The sequence below is a fragment of the Cydia pomonella genome, chromosome 17 (assembly GCF_033807575.1).
Source record: "Cydia pomonella isolate Wapato2018A chromosome 17, ilCydPomo1, whole genome shotgun sequence".
NCBI lineage: Eukaryota > Metazoa > Arthropoda > Insecta > Lepidoptera > Tortricidae > Cydia > Cydia pomonella.
Window position 1 is genome coordinate 19,784,828 of NC_084719.1, and position 20,132 is coordinate 19,804,959.

Sequence of the window (20,132 nt, forward strand, 5' to 3'; positions counted from 1 at the left end):
CAAAATGAGACTTAACGCAAACGCGTACTTCACGTTTCGCTATCGACTAAATTTACACTAGGGGTACAGTCTCCACGAACAGCACCCGTTCACGAGTATGACGCGTATCATACTGTATACTAAGCAACTTTTACTGTGGGACTCCTCCGAAATAACGCAAACCATTTTGGCTCTTCCTCGGCAGACACCCGTACAGCCAAATTGTATAAGAACAACCAATTTTTTCAGGGCTACTTTTGTGAATCTATACCTTGTATATTCACGTTCAGCGCAGCTAACAACCTCAAAAGTAGTGTGCATCAAACGAATTGTACAATTCATAAAACAAGCGCGTGTATAAAAACTGCATTTTTAAAAGTTATCATTCTCTAACACTCGCATATCTGTATAAATACACTTGTAAATTTACAAGAAAGACATGTTAATTTTAACTAAAATGCATAATTTATAAATTCGGGGATGGTCTTTATAGAGAGAGAACGTGCAAGCAAACTATGAATACTTGATTAGGCACTGGAAACTGGTAACTAGGTTTTGTAAATACCTATTACTACATATTATCTTGGACATAACCAGTTGACCGAGTCTTGTCCTAGTAATTATTAAAGTAACTATGTATGTAATAGTCTAAGTTACTCATAAATAATACTCTTGTTGTGCGCGTGCCGCGACCGCTGCAGGGGACCATCGAATGCGCCGACTTCTGGCCGAAGCAAGTCTAACGGGGCAAACTGCCGAATCCGACACAAGAGCAGCCGATTCAACGGAGCCACGCCGTTTTGTCGCCTAAATAGTGTTTAGTTGTAATTTTATAAAATGTATATGTATGTTAGTCTGTAAGGTATTTGTAATATGGGCCTTGTTGCCTGAATCAAATTTTAAATAATTAAAAATTTAAATAAAAATAAAACCGACGGTCGCTGGGGCAGAACAGTTTTTTGAGTGCCATGTACCGAAAAACCTAACCTGGGACAATCAAGATGGCAGACTATAGTTATATGACGGCGGCGCACGAGTCATTGTTTTGAAAATCTTTGGGGAAGGCCTAGCAATGAGTAAATTTCTTACAATATGTACCCGTTTTATTTACTTTTGAGTAAGCATGCTATATTCATGTATAAGATTTCGCATAAATAAGATACATAATTATGTTATATCATTATGAGTTTTCAGAGACGTCTGCATAGAAGTTTGTATGCAAAGAGTAGGAATAGAGCATCTCTGTAACTATGTCATCAAAGCTACAGTCAAACTTGTATATTTCCCTCGAATTCCGCTAACACTTAACATTTTATGTTATTAATAAAGTCCACGACAAAGTTTCTAAAGGCAAGTTAAAAGCAAAATGCAGTTACATTTGTTTGCTCTGTTCAGTTTTCACGAAGGAATCGACTGAAATAAGTTTTTAAAATTTGCAAAATCCAACGTTTCCCTGTCAATAGAATTCAGTAAAGTTGTGAAAAGGTCATTTTAAAGTTAAATTAGCGGGCAACTTTCCGATTCGAATGCTCGTTGACGCTCCCACTCCATACTTTTGAGACTAGGCACTTGTTCTTTGCAATTTTTTGTCACATTTATAATACTTGAGAAGTAATTTTTGTTAGTACGCGTGTGCGCGTACGAGTGTGAGTCTCAAATCGAAATCGAAATTGGCATCTTGGACTTTTAACATGATCACCTCGGGTTTTGGGTTAGGGAATGATTCCGTGTATTTTCTAACTTTGTTTATTGTAAAAGAACTACCTAACTAACCTAACCTGATTCTTCTTAATTAGGCTTTATTTATAATAACAGTATAAGTACATATAAATATATAGAGTGGTGTAAATAAAATAGGCCCTTGTGGCATTGTACCAAGTATGCTGGCGGCATTTCCTCTTTGTATCGCAACGCTGATACGTTGTGCGAGGACGAGGAAGCCGCCAGCTCTTTGGTCACAAAACTATGAATTAAAAATATGTTTTTACAGCTCTCATCTATAACGTAAAATAACGCGACAGTAACATTTTTGTTAAATAAAGTGAAGTACAGGAAATTTATTAAATTCCTTAGCCTTGAAATAAAGCTTTAACTTTATTAAGTTAAAGCTTAATTTTAGGCTAATAGGCCAATCAAAATTTAGTTATTAAATCCATTTCCGATATGATACTGATCTGTCTGTGTCAAAAGTGATATTTCTTCAACAAGGCTAAAGAATGGAATGCGCTCCCGCCATCTGTATTCCCTGATAAATATGACCTCGGTCTCTTTAAAGCAAGAGTGAATAGGCTACTACTGAACCGGTGAGCTCCATCTTAGGCCCTGTCTTCACTTTCCATCAGGTGTGACTAGAGCAAATTAATAATAAAAAAAAAAGTTCGAGCGCCATCTTGATAGTTAGCCTCGTGATTAATTCCTTTGTTTATTGCTAATATTATTTAAAGTGTAATATCGATAACTTATTATACAGTAAACTAATGTGGTAGTGTGCAGTGAATGGAGAATTAATCTTGAAACGTATTTAACCACCATTTTGGAGTCAACGGCCGGTAGTCCACATGCTACTTGTAAAGTCCAGCTATCGCTTTACAAGAGCTGATAAAATCACCGTACACTGTCTTGTACTAACCGTACAATTTTAGTCGTATTTAAAAGCTCCTAATACCTTGATTCTGGTGAATTATTGGTCTGAAGCCATATTTTTAAAATAATGAATGAACAGATCTAATAACTAAATCTCGAATTAGCCTATAAGGTGGTGGCGAAGCGGTTTAAGGTTAAAGGAACATAAATAACAGAATTACAGTAATGAGTAATGAGGTAAAACGTAAAACTTCGGCTAGGTACCTACATCCAAACTTGACTAAAACTTTGCGGTGTGCCCTTGATTCTACGGAAACTTCAAAGCCATTTATTAATGTGTAATGTCATAGAGAAAAAATGATATTAGAAACCTCAATATCGTTTTTGAAGACCTATCCATAGATACCCCACACGTATGGGTTTGATGAAAAAAGATTTTTTGAGTTTCAGTTCTAAGTATGGGGAACCCCCAAAATTTACTGTTTTTTTTCTATTTTTGTGTGAACATCTTAATGCGGTTCATAGAATACATCTACTTACTACGTTTGAACAGTATAGCTCTTATAGTTTCGGAAAAAAGTGGCTGTGACATAATCGGACAGACAGACGGACATGACGAATCTATAAGGGTTCAGTTTTTTGCCATTTGGCTACGGAACCCTAAAAAGTACATAGAGTGGCCACTCCATACATTAGTTTCGGTACCAAAATGCTATTTATTTTTGTAGTCGACATCTAGCATCGAGTAGCGGAATTATCAGTACTGCTACTTGACAATAGATGTTGCGACGAACGAAAAGTCTAATGCTTAACAATTTTCAGCTAATATTATAACCAGATTATCCGAAAATCTATTTTTTATATCCTTCTTTAACTGTTGAGAAATACAATTTTCGTTAGTCGCGACAATCGAGACATCTAGTGTCAAGTAACAGTACTGATAATTCCGCTACTCGATAGATGTCTACTACGAAAATAATAAGTGTTTTGGTACCAAAACGGATTTATGGAGTGGGCACTCTATCCATTCTTCTTAGTTCTCTATGGTAATGTCTAAGAAAATTTTATGTTATGAATTTGAAAGCTAATATAGATGGCGCTGCACGACTGTCTACGTTATGCGATAACTCTGGTTGTCAAAAGTTCAGTTACTAAAAAACATTTATAAAAATAATATATTTATAAGAAGCATAAATATTTTCGTATTCACGATTTCTTTCTAAAACTTAAACATTGTACATAATATGCAATAAATGGATCTTCGTTCAAACTAAACCTTTAGTGAGATTGTGTTGTTGACCCTAATGGTCACAGCTTTACTGAGAAGGGCGTTGCACCGTCAAGGGCACTCTAGGGTAGGCAGGGGTGTCGTGAGGGTCTCATAGGATATGCAGACTTCGATACAAGAGCCTGATTCTGGAGTGTGCATTTGATGGATCAAAATGATATTGAGAACGTTGGTGCATGACAAAGAGCATATAATCACTACGTTTTATGCATGACCGAACTTTTCGCAATTCATTTTATAGCATTGTTATTTTAAAGAAATCTTGATCAGGATTTTTTTGTATTTTAATTCTATTACTTGTGACGTATAATTAGGCTACTAAGTACAAAACCAAGCGGCTTTCATCTAGTCGCATCCGAATATGATTTATTCTAAGTAAACAAAACTGCAGGTGATATCATAAGTGCTCCGTGAACAAAGTTTCGTTTGGAGCACTAAAAATAATAATTATATACAGTTTTAGAAAGAAAATACCTAAGTTCTTTTTACAAGAGGCAATAAATTTTAGCTACCAAGGTTTATTCGATTTCTCATAGATCGCATTATGAGTTCATACTGAGATGACGTTAAAAACGGGAACGGGATAACACCTCGAGTCTTACATACTGCAGTATCTCGAGTGTCGGCGTCTAGTCAACCTTATGGCTGCTGCTCGACGCAACGTTGGCGCAACTGCGTAGTTATGACGATGACTAGACGCCGACGCTCGAAAGACGCTATTTTTATTATTATTGGAGTTTGTGCGCCTTTGAGTGCCACGTCGACCAGGCAGTGATCTATTGTGAAAGCTAGCCCTTGAAAGTTCTTTACTAATGCCCGTTGAATGTTCTGTACCTCATAGGGTTGCGCTGCAATACGTGTCGCCATAAGTGGGTACTTCTTTTCGACATTAGTGGTCCACAGGAACAGAGAATATGCATGTCGCATCTTGTTTCTTTCCAATTTGAAACATACAATAGACGCTAGTGTGAAGTCTCTATAAATAAACTAACTAAACCATTGCTCCGGGTCTATGTAAGTAAAATATAAGTTTATTAAGCAATATGACACCATATGGCTTTGTGCACATTGAATACGGGCTCTGGGCTCGAGCGATGTCAAGAGGAGAGGGTTGAAACCTAACATTTTGATACTGAAAGTGCTCAGCAATCGGTTTTAAACCTTTTAAATGGGTACATTTTTTGTTTGCATATATAATCAAGAATTGGTCCGTGTGATATGTATTAGGTACTTCAAAGGATCACCCTTTTCACTGTCTCTGTTCAGCCTTTAGATATGTCTGCCAGAGACCTATCCGCAGACACATCTGTGCCCAATTCCCGCCATACATTCATAAACTTGGCCGTCAGAGACATCTGTCAGACAAATGTGTTAACCATTATACACATCTGTGTGTACGTTCCTAGCTAATGCCACTGGGACATTAAGTCCGCTTTGTGTATTTCTAAATTTTATGTAATCAAGCTCAAATAAATATCTATGATGTTGTCGGTTTATACTTGTAAAATTTTATCTTGCAGCTCTATCGGCCCACATATGTACAAGAAAAATTGGCAGTTTTTGAATGATAATATTAAAAAAAAAAAGATTTTTTTTTGTTTATCGAACGAAATAAAACAAAAGCAATTTTGACTATTAGGACCGTGACACGCCAATGGCTAGAGTTGCAAGTATTGTATTTTATTTGTGCCTCCAGTTTCTGATAGCATGAAACTGCCACCTAAGTCTTCTAACTTTGTTACAACTACATGCTCCGAACTGGCTAAAATTGAATTCCGGCATAAGTTGTCGAACTATAAGCAGCTTTCTCTGCGATTCAGTATAGACATGACACTTGACAGCTATTAATATTAAGAACTAGTCAATGATTTATTATAACTCAAGGTAGTAGAGGCGTTTCATAATTGAAGCGTTTACCTTGTGACAAAAACCGTTGGCGCTTGCTGCGTATGCAGCTGTAATGTTCAGCCAAGGTATGGTTGGACCGAACCGATACAGTGTTATGTTTACGATGCTTGATATAAAAATAATCTTTACTTAATTTAGTCGTTTACTTAGTTTAGTCTATTTTTCAATTTGTTCACTCTATATTATTTTGTCTTTTTCCTTCTTGTCTGTTACCTTTCGTGATTTTTCTCACTTGATGGTCTCATCGGAAGATCAGCGCTGGAAGCCACCAGCAACATGCTGAGATGAGGCCATTTCGTGGCACTTTATACTTCCTTTGTTTTCGTTATATCATTTAATTTAATGTGTCTTGTTTGTGTCTACGAATAAAAATTATTCTATTCTATTCTATAAATTGTAAAAGTTGCCTTTAGTCGCATCTGGACAAGTGACATATGGGCACGTGAGAAAGAGACAAGCTCATGTTTAACAACGAGTATACATGACAAAGATGAATGGAATGCGAAAATTAATCAAAAATAACAGATTACTTTGTAGGTATAGAAATAAATATGGAAGTATTTTGTGTGCTCTTCATGTATGAGTATAACATATCTATAGTTATATAATATCATTGGTACTAGTTTCATTAATTACATGTGAATATAGATATGAAAGGGGGGCTAGATGACCGAACGAGATGAACTTAAGGAACTTTCATGAGGGGTAGCAGAGAAAGCGCTATTATTGTTTCTCCTTGTCACAGTCTCATTTTATCCCCACCGTGAATGGTTGGCAACAAAAAATCCGACCAAGTTACGTAGGGTATCTTTGGTATGTTGTCAGGAATGTTAAAACGTGTGTTTTAATTTTGTCGCATTGCGTATGTTCTGTGCCTCACGGGCGCACACGGTATAGCACATCTATACGATCCTACCATCTATGATTATTTACAAATTTTCTTTACAACTGGAACTGTTTTACATTTAGTTAGTCACAACTTCCTCCAATCATATTACACGTAATGCCTTATATACTCTTACCTATGACGTGATCGTAATTGTCAGGTGTTATAATTTATTTTAAATATTAATGGCACGCGTACAATTAATTAACAGTCCATAATTAATGAACCGCTCGACGCGAACACTGACAACAAACTTTCTTAATTTTCATTTATCGTAATTTATATTCGAGTTATCCAATAAATATTTTATTCATCAAATTCGACACTTGTGGAGGAATTAAATTAATTGATATTGTTATATTATTTTCACACAAATTCGGAACAGAACCGAACGTATTTCAAAATAAAGCGGCGTGAAATTATTACCACAAAAATGTCCCTTCGGACCAAGTTTTTGTTAAAAGATTGCTGCAAATTCGTGTACTATGCAGGGTGCGGGAATTACTGGTACGAAGACATAAATCACGAAACAATCCCGTTCAAATTGTACCGCTTTATTTCTTTTTCAATTTATACGGTGATGATTTTTCTGGAAAACGTCGCCGCCGTGTTCGGTTCATTTCCCTCGGTTGAAAAAAACTCGGCTGTCATGTTCGCGGCTATTCACAATATCGTACTCACTAAAATGTATCTCTTCTTGTACCACAAAGTTTCTATAAGAAAATTAAATTCTGAGATGGGGGCTGTCGGAGAAAATTTGGAGGAGGATAATTTTATGAAGAAGCAGTACTGGAAAGTGAAATATGGGATCTTGTTTTATGTAGTAACGGTTTATTTGTCACTTGGGGCTTATGGCGTTGAAAGCACTAGAAAGTCGATCGTCGAAGGTATGTACATATTTCCAACATCACGTCCGTAATTAATTGTAGTTTTATATTTTTAACTATATCAAATTGTATGTAAATGTGAACGTGCCTTATTAGTGAGAGACCGTTTAAAAAAATACCTAGGCGCAATGCGCGGTAAAAGTGACAGATGTCGGGACTGAACGAGGCATTAAAAAAAAACAATCAGAAGCAAATGACAATAAGACGCGGTTATCATTTTAAGTGATTTTGGTTTTGGGTTTTAAATTGTTATTGCCGGCAGTTTGAACGATTGGGGATTGTGCAGAGTGGAATCACTAAGTCAATAAAACGAGGAGTCTTAAGAAGTTCTTTGATTTCAACATCCGAGCTTTCATTTTACAATGTACCTAACTGAAGCACAGAATATATAATAATACTACTGTACAGAAAGAAAACTTCCTACAAAACCCAAGTTTGACAGCGATTCAGGGCTGAATCATGTAACAACAAACAAACTAACTAACTGCTTTGGCTCAGCGATCCAAAAAGAATCTTGGCCTCCGAAACGAGAGAACGCCACCTGTCCCGATCGAGCGCGGTTTCCTGCCATGAATTGGCATTCAGCCGACGCAGGTCCGCCTCCACGACATGACACCAACAGTACCTGGGGCGCCCGATCGGTCGACGGCCGGTTGGTCGCCCCAAGTACGCTTCCTTGACTACGCGATCCTGCCCCATTCTGAGTAGGTGACCGAGCCAGCGAAGTCTGTGGGATTTAGTTACGCCGATGATATTGGGCTCAGCCACCAACTCTTCGATCTCGGCATTTTTCCGGATCCTCCAGGAGCCGTCGTCACTTCGGACAGGTCCCAGGATCGGATCAGGTTCGGGGTTTTCAAAATTCATGTAATTATCTTATCTATGGTTGTGCACGCAAAGGAATGTCAAGTTTTGCCAATTGCTCGGAGCAATGCTAAGCCAACTGGAGCCGAGAACGATCGGACGTTCTAGTTTCCTCTTTCTGATTAAACGAAAGGACGCTTACCACGAGGCATTTCGTACAGTGACCCGCCTGTTCTCTATTGCCCGCTCGCAAAGTGTCATTGACCTCATGGCATCATGGGAGGGACAGCAATGTAATTATTGCTGTCCCTCGGATAGATACACGAATAGGTGAGTCAATTCAATGTACAAAATTCCTCGCGGTAAGTCTTTTCTTTAGCTGGAAATCAGCGATTTTTTTAAAGATATGGGATGCAAACGGATCACCTGATGGTAGGCGATTACCGCCGCCCATGGACACCTGCAACACCAGAGGTGTTGTAAGTACGTTACCGGAATTTAAGATGGGAGTACGCTCTTTTCTTGAAGGTTTGAAGGTCGTATCGGTCCTGAAATCGCAGACGACAGTTCATTCCACAGTTTAGCTGTGCGAGGCAGAAAGTTTCTAGAGAAACGCACAGTTGAGGACTGCCAACCACCACGCAAATGACTGAAATACTTAAGCTAAGCCATTAGCTTAAATTTGATTCTAGCTGGAAATAATTTATTATAGGTCTCAATTTAAAATGATCGGTCATACTCCAGTACCTACGTCATCTACGATAAACCTATAAATAACTAAATTATTGTCTCGTCACTTCGAATTATAGAAAACGATTAAGTCTATTTTCATATTCCAGACAATAAAGGGACACGTCGATTGCCCCTAATTATCCGACTCATCTGTTATTTTAGTACAAAATTGGTTCAAAAACAGGATGCTTGCTTTGAAAATCGAACTGAAATTTCAGTTCAGTATTTCAATTTAAAAATAAATTTCATCTCATACAAAAAACTACACTCCGTCACATTTTTTTGGGGACAAAAATAGGACAGGGACAAAAATAGGACAATAAAAATAATTTTGACCCAATGAACATATTTTAACTAGTAATTCATATCAATAAATAATTTAAGTATATAAACTGTTGATAAAATCATGGTTGTACACAAAAAGGGCGAGATTACTAAGAAGTGAAGGTAAATTAGTTTGTAGAAAGAAACAAAATACATTTTCTGACCTCCGGGCGGAAAGCGTCAACTTTGCTCCCGCTGCGCTAAACGAAGTTGCCGCTTTCCGCCTCCGTCGAGCAGAAAAATAGTATGCGCACCACGGGAGGAAACGTAGGTCATTCCATCCCGCGTGTTTGCCACCCTCGCTTTCGGCTCGGGTAACAATTTTACACGCGGCACGCAATTTCCTAGTTTTCCTCCCTTGGGACACAAATAACTATTATTTAACGCTACAACACATTACATTTGGGAAAAGAAGAACATACAGAGAAAAAAAAATTGGACGCTAAACAGCAATCTCAGCATAATGCCGCTGCAATCCGTAGAGCTGGTTTTCACTTTTCAGTGGGGACCGTGACTTAAAACATGCTGTACTTTACTAAGTCTTGTATAATATAGGTGCCCCATTCTACACTGTGGTGACCTACTGGCCCGCGTACGAAGACCCTTCGACGATAGCTGCCATCTTCCGCATATTCTTTTACATCACATGGCTGTACATGATGCTCCCCATGATGTCCGCCGACTGTATGCCCATCACGCATCTCATCTGCATCGCGTATAAATTCGTCACTCTCCGACGTCACTTTGAAAGGATTAGGGAGGAGTTTGATAGTGATTTAGTGACGATGAGGAAGGAGGAGGCTGAGAAAAAGCTGTGGATGGGGTGTTTGGAGGGAATCAAGATGCATCAAAAGCTAATGTAGTAAGTTGTTGGTTTATTATACTCTGTATCTTTGGGTATTTATATAAAAGCATATATAGTTGCATATGCGGTAAGGGGTTAAGTTAAGTACGGTACCTACTTGACCTTTAAATGTAAAAAATGAGCGCTGTCTTGCCAACAAACCGCATAAGCAATTTGCCGCATAACTTTAATATTGATTATGTTTCAGTGCCTTTGAAAAATAAATGTAAATAAAAGTAAACAAAGTCAACCATCAAAAGTTGAGAGTGTTTGGTTGGTTAACCAATAAATTCCCGAAAATGAATCAATTGTTTGTTTACTTTTATTTCAATACCTAAAGATACAGAGTATAGATGAAGATGTTCACACACTTATAAAGTCTTCTACTTAAGTGAACAAGCTCTCCAGTGACTGAGGCTGGATTCCACCCGTCGTCTCCAGCTTACGTCCCGGTCCGGGTGGTCCAGTGGTCAAGACGTTAGCCGCAAAAGATGAAGATGGTTCGATTTCGGCCTCGGCCTTCGGAGGGGTAACGTTCATTTCATACCACTAGACCACCCGGGGACCGACTGAAATAAAAATCACCATCATATTAGGTATAGGTATGCTTGTGAGCTCAGGCCCACTCTGATGTAAGTGGGTCCGGGATATTCCCAGTCTAGCGCAATGTGGCTTGGAGACTAACTCGTATACCTAATAGACCAGTACAAATAGATCACGATCAGTGTTGGCCGAACGTTGATTACAATTTGCAACCATTACAAATTGAATCGTAAAACGTAACGGACGGTTACAGTTTACGGTTCATTTTTTAATGGTTGATAGTCAATTGCATTAACGTTTAGGCCAACACTGACCAAGATAATTCTGCAACACGCAATGCAAGTGTTATTTATTTATCAAGTCGTATATAGTCGTCAAAATTTCATAGCAGTTTGACGTTTAAAATAACACTTGCACTGCGTGTGGTGTCAAAATCGTTGCTGCCTTATCTTGGGCTGGCTCTAAAAGACCCTGGAATAGAAAGAACCCGGGTACGTCCTTAAGCTACGTCCACAAGAGAGGTATGGGCATTGTGAATGTTATCTCGCATTGTGTGGTAGGGCACAGCACAGCGGATGCCATTCCAGATCTAGAGCAGAGCCCAACTGGGGAAGTACCTTCACCTTACAGAAAACCGCAGCCACATAACACTAGACCCTACTCATAGTGTTGTGTTCCTGCCGGTGAGTAAGGTTGTCAGAGCTCAACGAGGGGTGCAACATTCACAATGCCTATACCTCTCTGTTGGACGCAGTTCGAGGACGTACCCGGGTTCAATTTTGAATTTTCTACTTACAAAGTTGGCTTGCCTATGCTAACCCTATTTATAAACAATTTAAATTTTTATCCATACCTCTGTTTATCTTAATTTACATATGAATATCGAGGTGATTATCAATTAATTTTTTTCAGTCTCGCCGACGAAATCAATCGAATATTCGGAATAATAATGTCTCTTCAAGTGTGCGAAAGCTCAGCCGTTGCAGTATTGCTCTTGCTGCGTTTGGCGGTAAGTCCGACAACAAGACTACCTGAAAGACTTGAAAAAAAAAAGGTGAAAAATTATTAACAAAAAACATTTTTTGAGTCACGCTACTGCAGGTCGATTCTAATATAACAATTTGTTATAGGTTTGAACTGGTTTTTAATGACCTTGAAGATCGTTTCGGTGTTTGGCGCGCATCTCACGCACGACTTTCTTCATTTCGCATGCACCAATCAGCGTGAGCGATCTTCAAGGTCGTTTAAATGAAAAAAGCGTAACAAATTGTTCAATCTGAATCGGGCACTTTATACCCCCAAAGTTTTGGATTTGATAAGTCTACTATAGGCTATGGAAGTTTCATTATCAACCTTCGGGCTCCGCCAATACGGGGTGCCAAATTATTAAACCGAACATGCAAAGTTTTGTAACTAGTCGATTATACTTCTAAAGTTGCAAAGTTAACTGCGGTGTTAACTTTTGTGGAGCAATTGTGGAGCAACACTGTGCCACAATAAGTAGGTAACCATAGATCGTGTCATTCACGAAGACTCGTGTCGTGAAGATTTGGCAAATCTGCGGGTCATCGTGGATGCCACGAACTATAGGTAAGTTATCTAATGTTACTGTGTTACACAGTATTGTTAATTTTTTTTATTGTGGTGTGGATGCACCTTAATACATACACATATTATTTCATTCGAAAATGTACCTACTCGTAGGTAAGAGTAGGTACATTTTCGAATGAAATAATATTCATATTCATATTCCTTTATTGATAAAATTACAAATTTTACATGTCAAAAGGTAATACAATATATAATTAGGTCGATGTCAATTTAGGTACAATTAAGATAATAAATTATAATAATCAAATTCAATTACAGTAAAATAAAACAGTATAAAAATAATCAAAACAATTCAAATATCCAATAAATTAAATTAAATCGTTATTATAATATTCTGACATTTCATAATCATCAAATTAAATAATATAACATATATAATACTCATATTAAATATATAAAACTAATAATATATAATACTCATATTATATTATAATATAATATAATAATATATAATACTCATAATTATTAATCTTACTAAGTACAAGGTACCTGTACTTAAGATTTTATGACATAGTTAGTTATACCCCATTTCTTTTGAGATGGCGGGATTCCACTTGAGACGGTCATTGGGCGTAAACAATACAAGAAGTGACAAGAAAAGATACCCGGCAAACTTTTTTTGCAGCATTGCATCCTTATGTGTTATTATTTGACCTTGGCTTTGAAGAGCAGAGCTCGTAAAGCAATTGTTAAACAATAGATCAACATTATAGTTCTTTCTGTGTAGTTTCAAGTGGAAACCCGCCATTGCAAATGAAATGGGGTATAGATAGTTAGATACAAGAGAAGTTATTAGTTAACTTAGTATTAAGGTTATTAGCAATTTTTTTATAAAATTTATTTTCATAATTCTAGCTATCCCCACATATGGATCTCACTAATGCGTTCATGACGTACACTTTTGTGGGGTCACTGTTCTTTTTGCTGGCCCTGAATCTCTGGAACGCAGGCGAGATCACTTATCAGGTAAATATGTATAAGATATCCTGTGGGATAAGCCGGGTTCAGGTTGCGGCGTTAACAGTAAAGTTAACAATAAATATAATTATGTTGATTTCGTACGTAGCTACTTATTTGCGCATAAAAGTGTTAGTATTATAGCGTAGGCTGTACTCCTCAAACTGACCAACATTAGTTCAGCAACTCTTAAAAATAACTTTTATTTTGATTTTTAGAACAAAGTTTATTCTAAGACGCAATGTATTCCGAATTTTCTTATGTTTAAAGCGTAACAATCAACGTCAATCACAATAATGACAGCGTACATTGATGGTAATACATATTTAATTGGTATGAAAAATAGGAAGACTAAAGAATTCATAATTTTATAAGAATTCATAATTTTATAATAATTCTTTCACGTTTAAAGCTATCCGACTATGGAATTCTCTGCCTATAGACTTAAGACGCGCTCAATGTCCTAATTCTTTCAAGAGACTCATTAAACTTCACTTTTTACCTGCTCAGTAATACTTTTATCTGTTTCCTTTTCCTTACTTATAGCTGGCATTTATTATATATATAGTATGTATTTTAATATATGGATGTATATGTATTTATATATCTTTTTTATTTATATTTGTATATGACATATTGTTTTGTTTTGTATTTATTCTCTGCTAGACTTCTTTTATTGCATATGGAACACCTACTGACATAACATTTTTTTTAAATTCCGCTACCTAAAGGTTGTCTGGAAGAGATCGCTTTTTAGCGATAAGACCGCCTGTTCTTTACCTCTTCTTTATGTGTTGTATTATTTGTACTGTTTCTGTATTGAGGTGTGCAATAAAGAGTATTTGTATTGTATTGTATTGTATAATTTTCAAAAATCGCTGAACAAATGTTGGTAAGTGTGAGGAGTACAGCCTACAGTTAAATGTATTGCTCGTATATTCAAACGGGTTACTCACGTTGTATAAAACTGACTAAAATAAAAATAAATAAAATAATAAATTACTGTTTTAATTTATTTGGTATGTCCGAGTCTCACGGAAGTCTTGTTATTAAAAGTGTAATATGATAATTTTGGTTTGTTAAAATGTAACTATTAGTCTCTCACTATCTGTTTCATGACGACTGTAGGTTCACCCAGAGGTTATACTCAGCGCCGACCCGAGCACTCGATCAGGGTAGAGCGAGATTGAGTTTTGGCGCCCTTGGTTAAACTTTTTTACCGAAATTGCGGTTTAATAAAAACAGGCCAAGAGCATGGCGGGCCATGCTCAGTATTAGGTTCCGTAGTTACCCGTCCGACACGTCACAATATTACGTTGCCCTGAACGGGGTTAGTGGATATCATAACAAACAAAAGGGAGTACCATCAAAGCATTTGTACGTCTTTTTATTGTCTTTTTTAGAAAACTCGTAAACGATCCAGGTCCGAAAGCCCAACGCTTCCGACCTGGGCACGTTCCTGTGCAAGGCCGAAGGTCATAATCGGGAAAGTAGAGCTTGGAATCGCAACGAAGGCCAAATGTACGCGACGTTGAAAGCTTTGCTGCGAGGCGCGTCCATGGAGGGCCAAAAGACGAGCTTCAGAAGAGCTGAGTTCGGTCAAGAACAAATGGCTGTGTTTTAAAAAAACAAGGTCGAAGACCAAGATCTACATAGAGCTGATGCCGGAGCATCGGCTTCAAGCGTCCGTTCGAGGCCAAAGGCAAGGCTTGCGAGAGAAAAGCAAATCGCATCAATAGCCAAGCTGGAGTGACACCGAATGCCGAGCTCCACATAAGACCGAAGGCCCCAAGCGTCCGATTGCAGCGCGCTTCCATGCAAGGCCGATGACAGATCTGCAAGAGAGCAGAGCTTGGAAGTGAATCAATATGTTTTCAGCTCTCATGCTGCTCGGTTTTTGGCCTCACTCGGAAGCGGAATTTGCTGGTATACTTTGGATCTTCAGCCTTCACGGGGAGCCGAAGCCGACCGTCAGGCCTTTTATTTTGCCATCAATTTATGTTAATAACACTGAGAATTGGAAGGTTCTGCAGTAACTTAGCCTTCAGCCTCGGGATGCGCATTTCGGTATTTTGGCACAGCGTGGAACGCGCCCTTCGGTTTCCTAGGCCTTCAAAGCTCGCTCATCATCACGGTTGCGCTCCTTTGGCTCATACAAAATCGCGCCTCGTTGAGACGTTCTGCGCATTCGGCTTTATGAGAAACTCAGCTTTTATTTTTTTGCGTAGCCTAAGAATTGACTTCAGGTCTTTGCTCCGTCGGATCTTTGGGTCGTGTCCTAACTTTATCTGCCTGCACCCCGACTTTCGGCCTTGCAACGAGGAAAATGTGGTCCGTCGAGGGCTAGAATCTCCCCTACATGGCGCCACAGACAGCACATTATGCATGATGTATAATTGTAATACATGGTGGCGTTGTGGTGTAACTTTCCAGTTCATCTCTGACACAACTAACCATTGTCGTATCCGACCGACCATCAAATATTCACAATACGCACCCGTAAGTATTTACTTAAAACTTTTTTTGGATTTTTTTTTCACATTTGCCATTTTGGGGCCCTTCTACCATTTGGCGCCTACTAGACGAGCCGCTCCACTCGCTCTACCTCAGATCCGGCCTTGGTTATAGTATAACGTAGAATTATACGCCTATACTACTCCTATACTAGCTTTTTTTTAAAGCAAATAATGTTTGTACTCTTACCTTACTTGACGTACAAACTTCGCGAGCGCATAGCAACAGCATCCCTGGCACGACTAAAGAAAACTGTGCCGATCGTTCAAATTTTAGGACTTCACTTCTTGAGCGTGTCTAACACCCGCGTATAATCCGTTCTATTTTTACGAAGTTGTCACATGTTTGTATTTCCTACATTATTTGGACTTTCGCTGAATAAAACGTCTGTATTTTCCCCGCAGGCGTCGCTCCTGTCTTCAGCCGTGTTCTACTGCGGGTGGCACATGTGCGCGGTGGGGCGCCCGCGCCGTGACATCCGCCGCCTCGTGCTGATAGCCTGTGCGCAGGCGCAGAAACCGCTCGTCCTTAAAGCCTTCGGTATACAGGATCTATCATACAGCACTTTCGTTTCGGTGGGTTTTACATAAATTTTGTGTTGTTTTATTTCAGTGAAGTGAAGTGATGCGATGTCACGCGTGCATTTGCATGTTTGTGTAGGATTATATAGTTGAGTTCAATATCACTATTTTCACTCCGCCCACCCAGTCTGAAAAGTTTACCTGATATTAGCTCTGTAGTATTCGGTGTTTTAATTAAACAAAGATTTGGAGGAAAACGTATTATTTTATTATAAATAGTAATGTTATATATATAATTACTTTTTATTATAAATATATTTATTTGCCATTAATTGTGGTATACAATGGTGATGTTATTACATTATTTTTGGAGCCATACACATTTAGGCTTTAAAAAGCCATGCAAATTGAAATTATATATAATTTCAAATTAATTCACATTATTATTTTAAACAAAACATGCATTATTAAATGTGCTATAAAGCCGTTAAGTCATAAACGTGGCCTGTTACCGATATAAACAAATTATACAATTTACAGTCAATTATCTAAAAATTCCTTTAGACTGATATTAAATGTTGAAAATATCTTACAGCATGTTCTTATCGTTAAAATGGCTAGGTGAAAGAGATGTGGTCACCCATTTGACAATGTCAAATTGACATTACTTTTTTTTATACGTTCGGAAACGTTCTATTCTGATACATTTGTTTTGGATACTATTACGACAGATATTACAAGCTCTACTATAGGTATATGTAAGTATTTATTGATCTATGTATCCAATAGGCTAAGTAGGTAACAGTGTTTGATATTGTTGTTGATGAGATTGCGTCACTTGGTCACCTTTGTAGCTTCAGTACGGACAAATCATTAACCAATTCAGTAAACAATAACCAAAAATTAATCGTTTTAAGAAACTCATTGTAATTATTATGAGCCTGTTTTTGTACCTTCGGATTTGTAAAGTCGCACGCCCTACCGTTAACCCACCAAAACGCTTATTACAAATAATAATTGTTCTTAAAATGTTAAGCGGCAAGTTTTATTTAAATGTGTGCTTTATTACTGTGAATTATTTACGAGTAGGTAATTGAAGCTTTTCTCAATGACTCACACTTTTAGAAACTTAGCTTTCAAGTACGAACTTCCTAACTTACCCATTTTAGTGACTTATTTAATAATTTACCATTTTACCCATTTACTTATCCAAAAGAAAGCCACAATTATGAACAGTTTGCTTCAAATTTACACAAGAATATATGAATATTTTAAAAACTTAGGTTTTGTACTAGGTATATTATAAATGAAATTATGAGCCGGTTCCAGTTTAAGAACTTTTTATATAATAGAATAAAGTAAGTAGATGTTTAGTGCTCCGTACAAAATTCTTTTCAAGGAGCACTTATGAAATCACATCGGTCTCATTTTCAAAGAAATTGCACATAAGACATTCAGCAATGATAATTTAATACAACAGAGAAATATAGGTAAATAACTTTAAAGCTTTTTTGCGTGTAGTTGTGTACAGTTTGCAAAAAAAAAGGAATAGCATAATAAAATATATAAATGTTTTCTAGGTACACCAGATTATTTAATCGCTTATGATCTTAGTGTTCATATGAAATTGGAGTCTTTAACCCAAACCTCTAGGAAATATTAAATTTGTACAAATAACTCTACTCGTTTTGGATATGCAGTGGTCACAAATTCATGAACGACGCAAATATGAAGACAATTACTAGACATTAACAACTATGTATATCTTATGACAATAGAATCATAAGTTGAGAGGAATACTTAAACTTAAAAGATATGCAAATAATGACTTGCAAACCATACGATACGTCTATTGATCTATTCGAACACTTCACTCACACGTTCAAGAGGGGCTTTAGTAACAATTTTACCTATAACATGCTGTCAATTTCATTGAGTCATTAATAAAAACTGATCTTATTATCTACTATCTCATGTCTTACATTTACTCCACTTGCGACTACATATCGTATTAATTTATCGTTTTACGAGTAGCAATTTGAAACGAGAATTTGTCAGACGGTAAAATTAGCGTTAACTTAAGTTAAGCTTCAATTAATTCTCAATTTTCCGTTTAATTTTTCATTTCCAGGTGGCGAGGATGACTTACTCGGTGTTCGCCGTGTTCTACCAGAGGGGTGGCTGAGCTGACCTTATAAATTAGTTTCCACGTTGCTTAGGCATGGAGGTCAATTCTAATTTAAGACGACGCATTGTAAATTTTGGCGTCAGGTATCTTTACTATCTTACTAATTACAAAACTCATGAAAGTATTGTTCGGTGAACTGGTTATTCATGGCATCGACTTCATTTCTGTAGTTGTCGTTACACGATTGTTTAACTTTTGTAGCAGAGAAAATCGTATCAAAGATGCCTCTTTTTAAACAAAATTTTCATTATCCAGGCAAATAGGACCGATTCGAGCCTTTAAATTTTCCATGTAGATTAGTCTAAACACACATTTCGATTCTGTAGTTGTGATTTTACGTTTAATTCTTGTTTTTTTTTACGTTTACCGTAAAACCCGTTTGGCCGCATAAGAATTATAGAATAAATATGATAGGACATTATTACACACATTGACTAAGTCCCACAATAAGCTCAATAAGGCTTGTGTTGAGGGTACTTAGACAACGATATATATACCTAATATATAAATATTTATAAATACTTAAATACATAGAAAACACCCATGACTCAGGAACAAATATCCATGCTCATCACACGAATAAATGCCCTTACCAGGATTTGAACCCGGGACCATCGGCTTCGTAGGCAGGGTCACTACCCACTAGGCCAAACCGGTCGCCGGTTTTGATACAACTTGACGATCGTTTTGGTAATTGGGACAAAATTGTTTTCTTTGTCGCGTTTTTTGTCTCCATAAAATGTGACAGAGTCAGGGCCGGATTTAGGGGAGGGCAACCGGGGCTACTGCCCCGGGCCTCCACAAAAGAGGGGCCCCCCACAATAGAGAATTCGGAATTTACCATTTTATTTGGAAAAAATTTGGGGCCAGGGGGCCTCCACTCCTTTATTGCCCGAGGCCTCCAGACCTATAAATCCGGCATTGGACAGAGTATAGCTTTTTGTATGTGTTAAAAATTAGCTTTTAATTTTCTCATGTAAATTAGAAGAGTTAGAACTGAAACTCCTTTTTGTTTTCATTAAACTCATACGTGTGGGGTATCTATGGATAGATCTTCAAAAATGATATTGAGGTTTTTAATATCATTTTTTTCTAAACTGAATAGTTTGCGCGAGAGACACTTCCAAAGTGGTAAAATGTCCCCCCCCCCCTGTAACTTCTAAAATAAGAGAATGATAAAAGTAAAAAAATATATTATGTACATTACCATGCAAACTTCCACCGAAAATTGGTTTGAACAAGATCGAGTAAGTAGTTTTTTTTTAATACGTCATAAATGGTACGGAACCATTCATGGGCGAGTCCGACTCGCACTTACCCGTTTTTTAGGGTTCCGTAGTTAACTAGGAACCCTTATAGTTTCGCCATGTCCGTCTGTCTGTCTGTCTGTCTGTCCGAGGCTTTGCTCCGTGGTCGTTAGTGCTAGAAAGCTGAATTTTGGCATGGATATATAGATCAATAAAGCCGACAAAGGGTACCTCCCCTACACGTAAAGTGGGGGTGAATTTTTTTTTTTTGCTTCAACCCTACAGTGTTGGATATCGTTGGAAAGGTCTTTCAAAA

At 37.5% G+C, this 20,132-nt stretch overlaps 1 protein-coding gene across 1 annotated transcript; it reads left to right on the forward strand.

Annotated features, from left to right (window-relative positions):
* The first annotated feature begins 6,413 nt into the window (after positions 1-6,413).
* LOC133527078 (uncharacterized) lies at positions 6,414-19,692 on the forward strand. The gene is made up of 6 exons (XM_061863970.1): positions 6,414-7,531; positions 9,947-10,253; positions 11,691-11,787; positions 13,245-13,355; positions 16,265-16,435; positions 18,513-19,692. Exons 1-6 carry the CDS (start codon positions 7,078-7,080, stop codon positions 18,564-18,566), a joined length of 1,194 nt encoding a protein of 397 aa, XP_061719954.1. The 5' UTR covers positions 6,414-7,077; the 3' UTR covers positions 18,567-19,692.
* Positions 19,693-20,132: the final 440 nt, after the last annotated feature.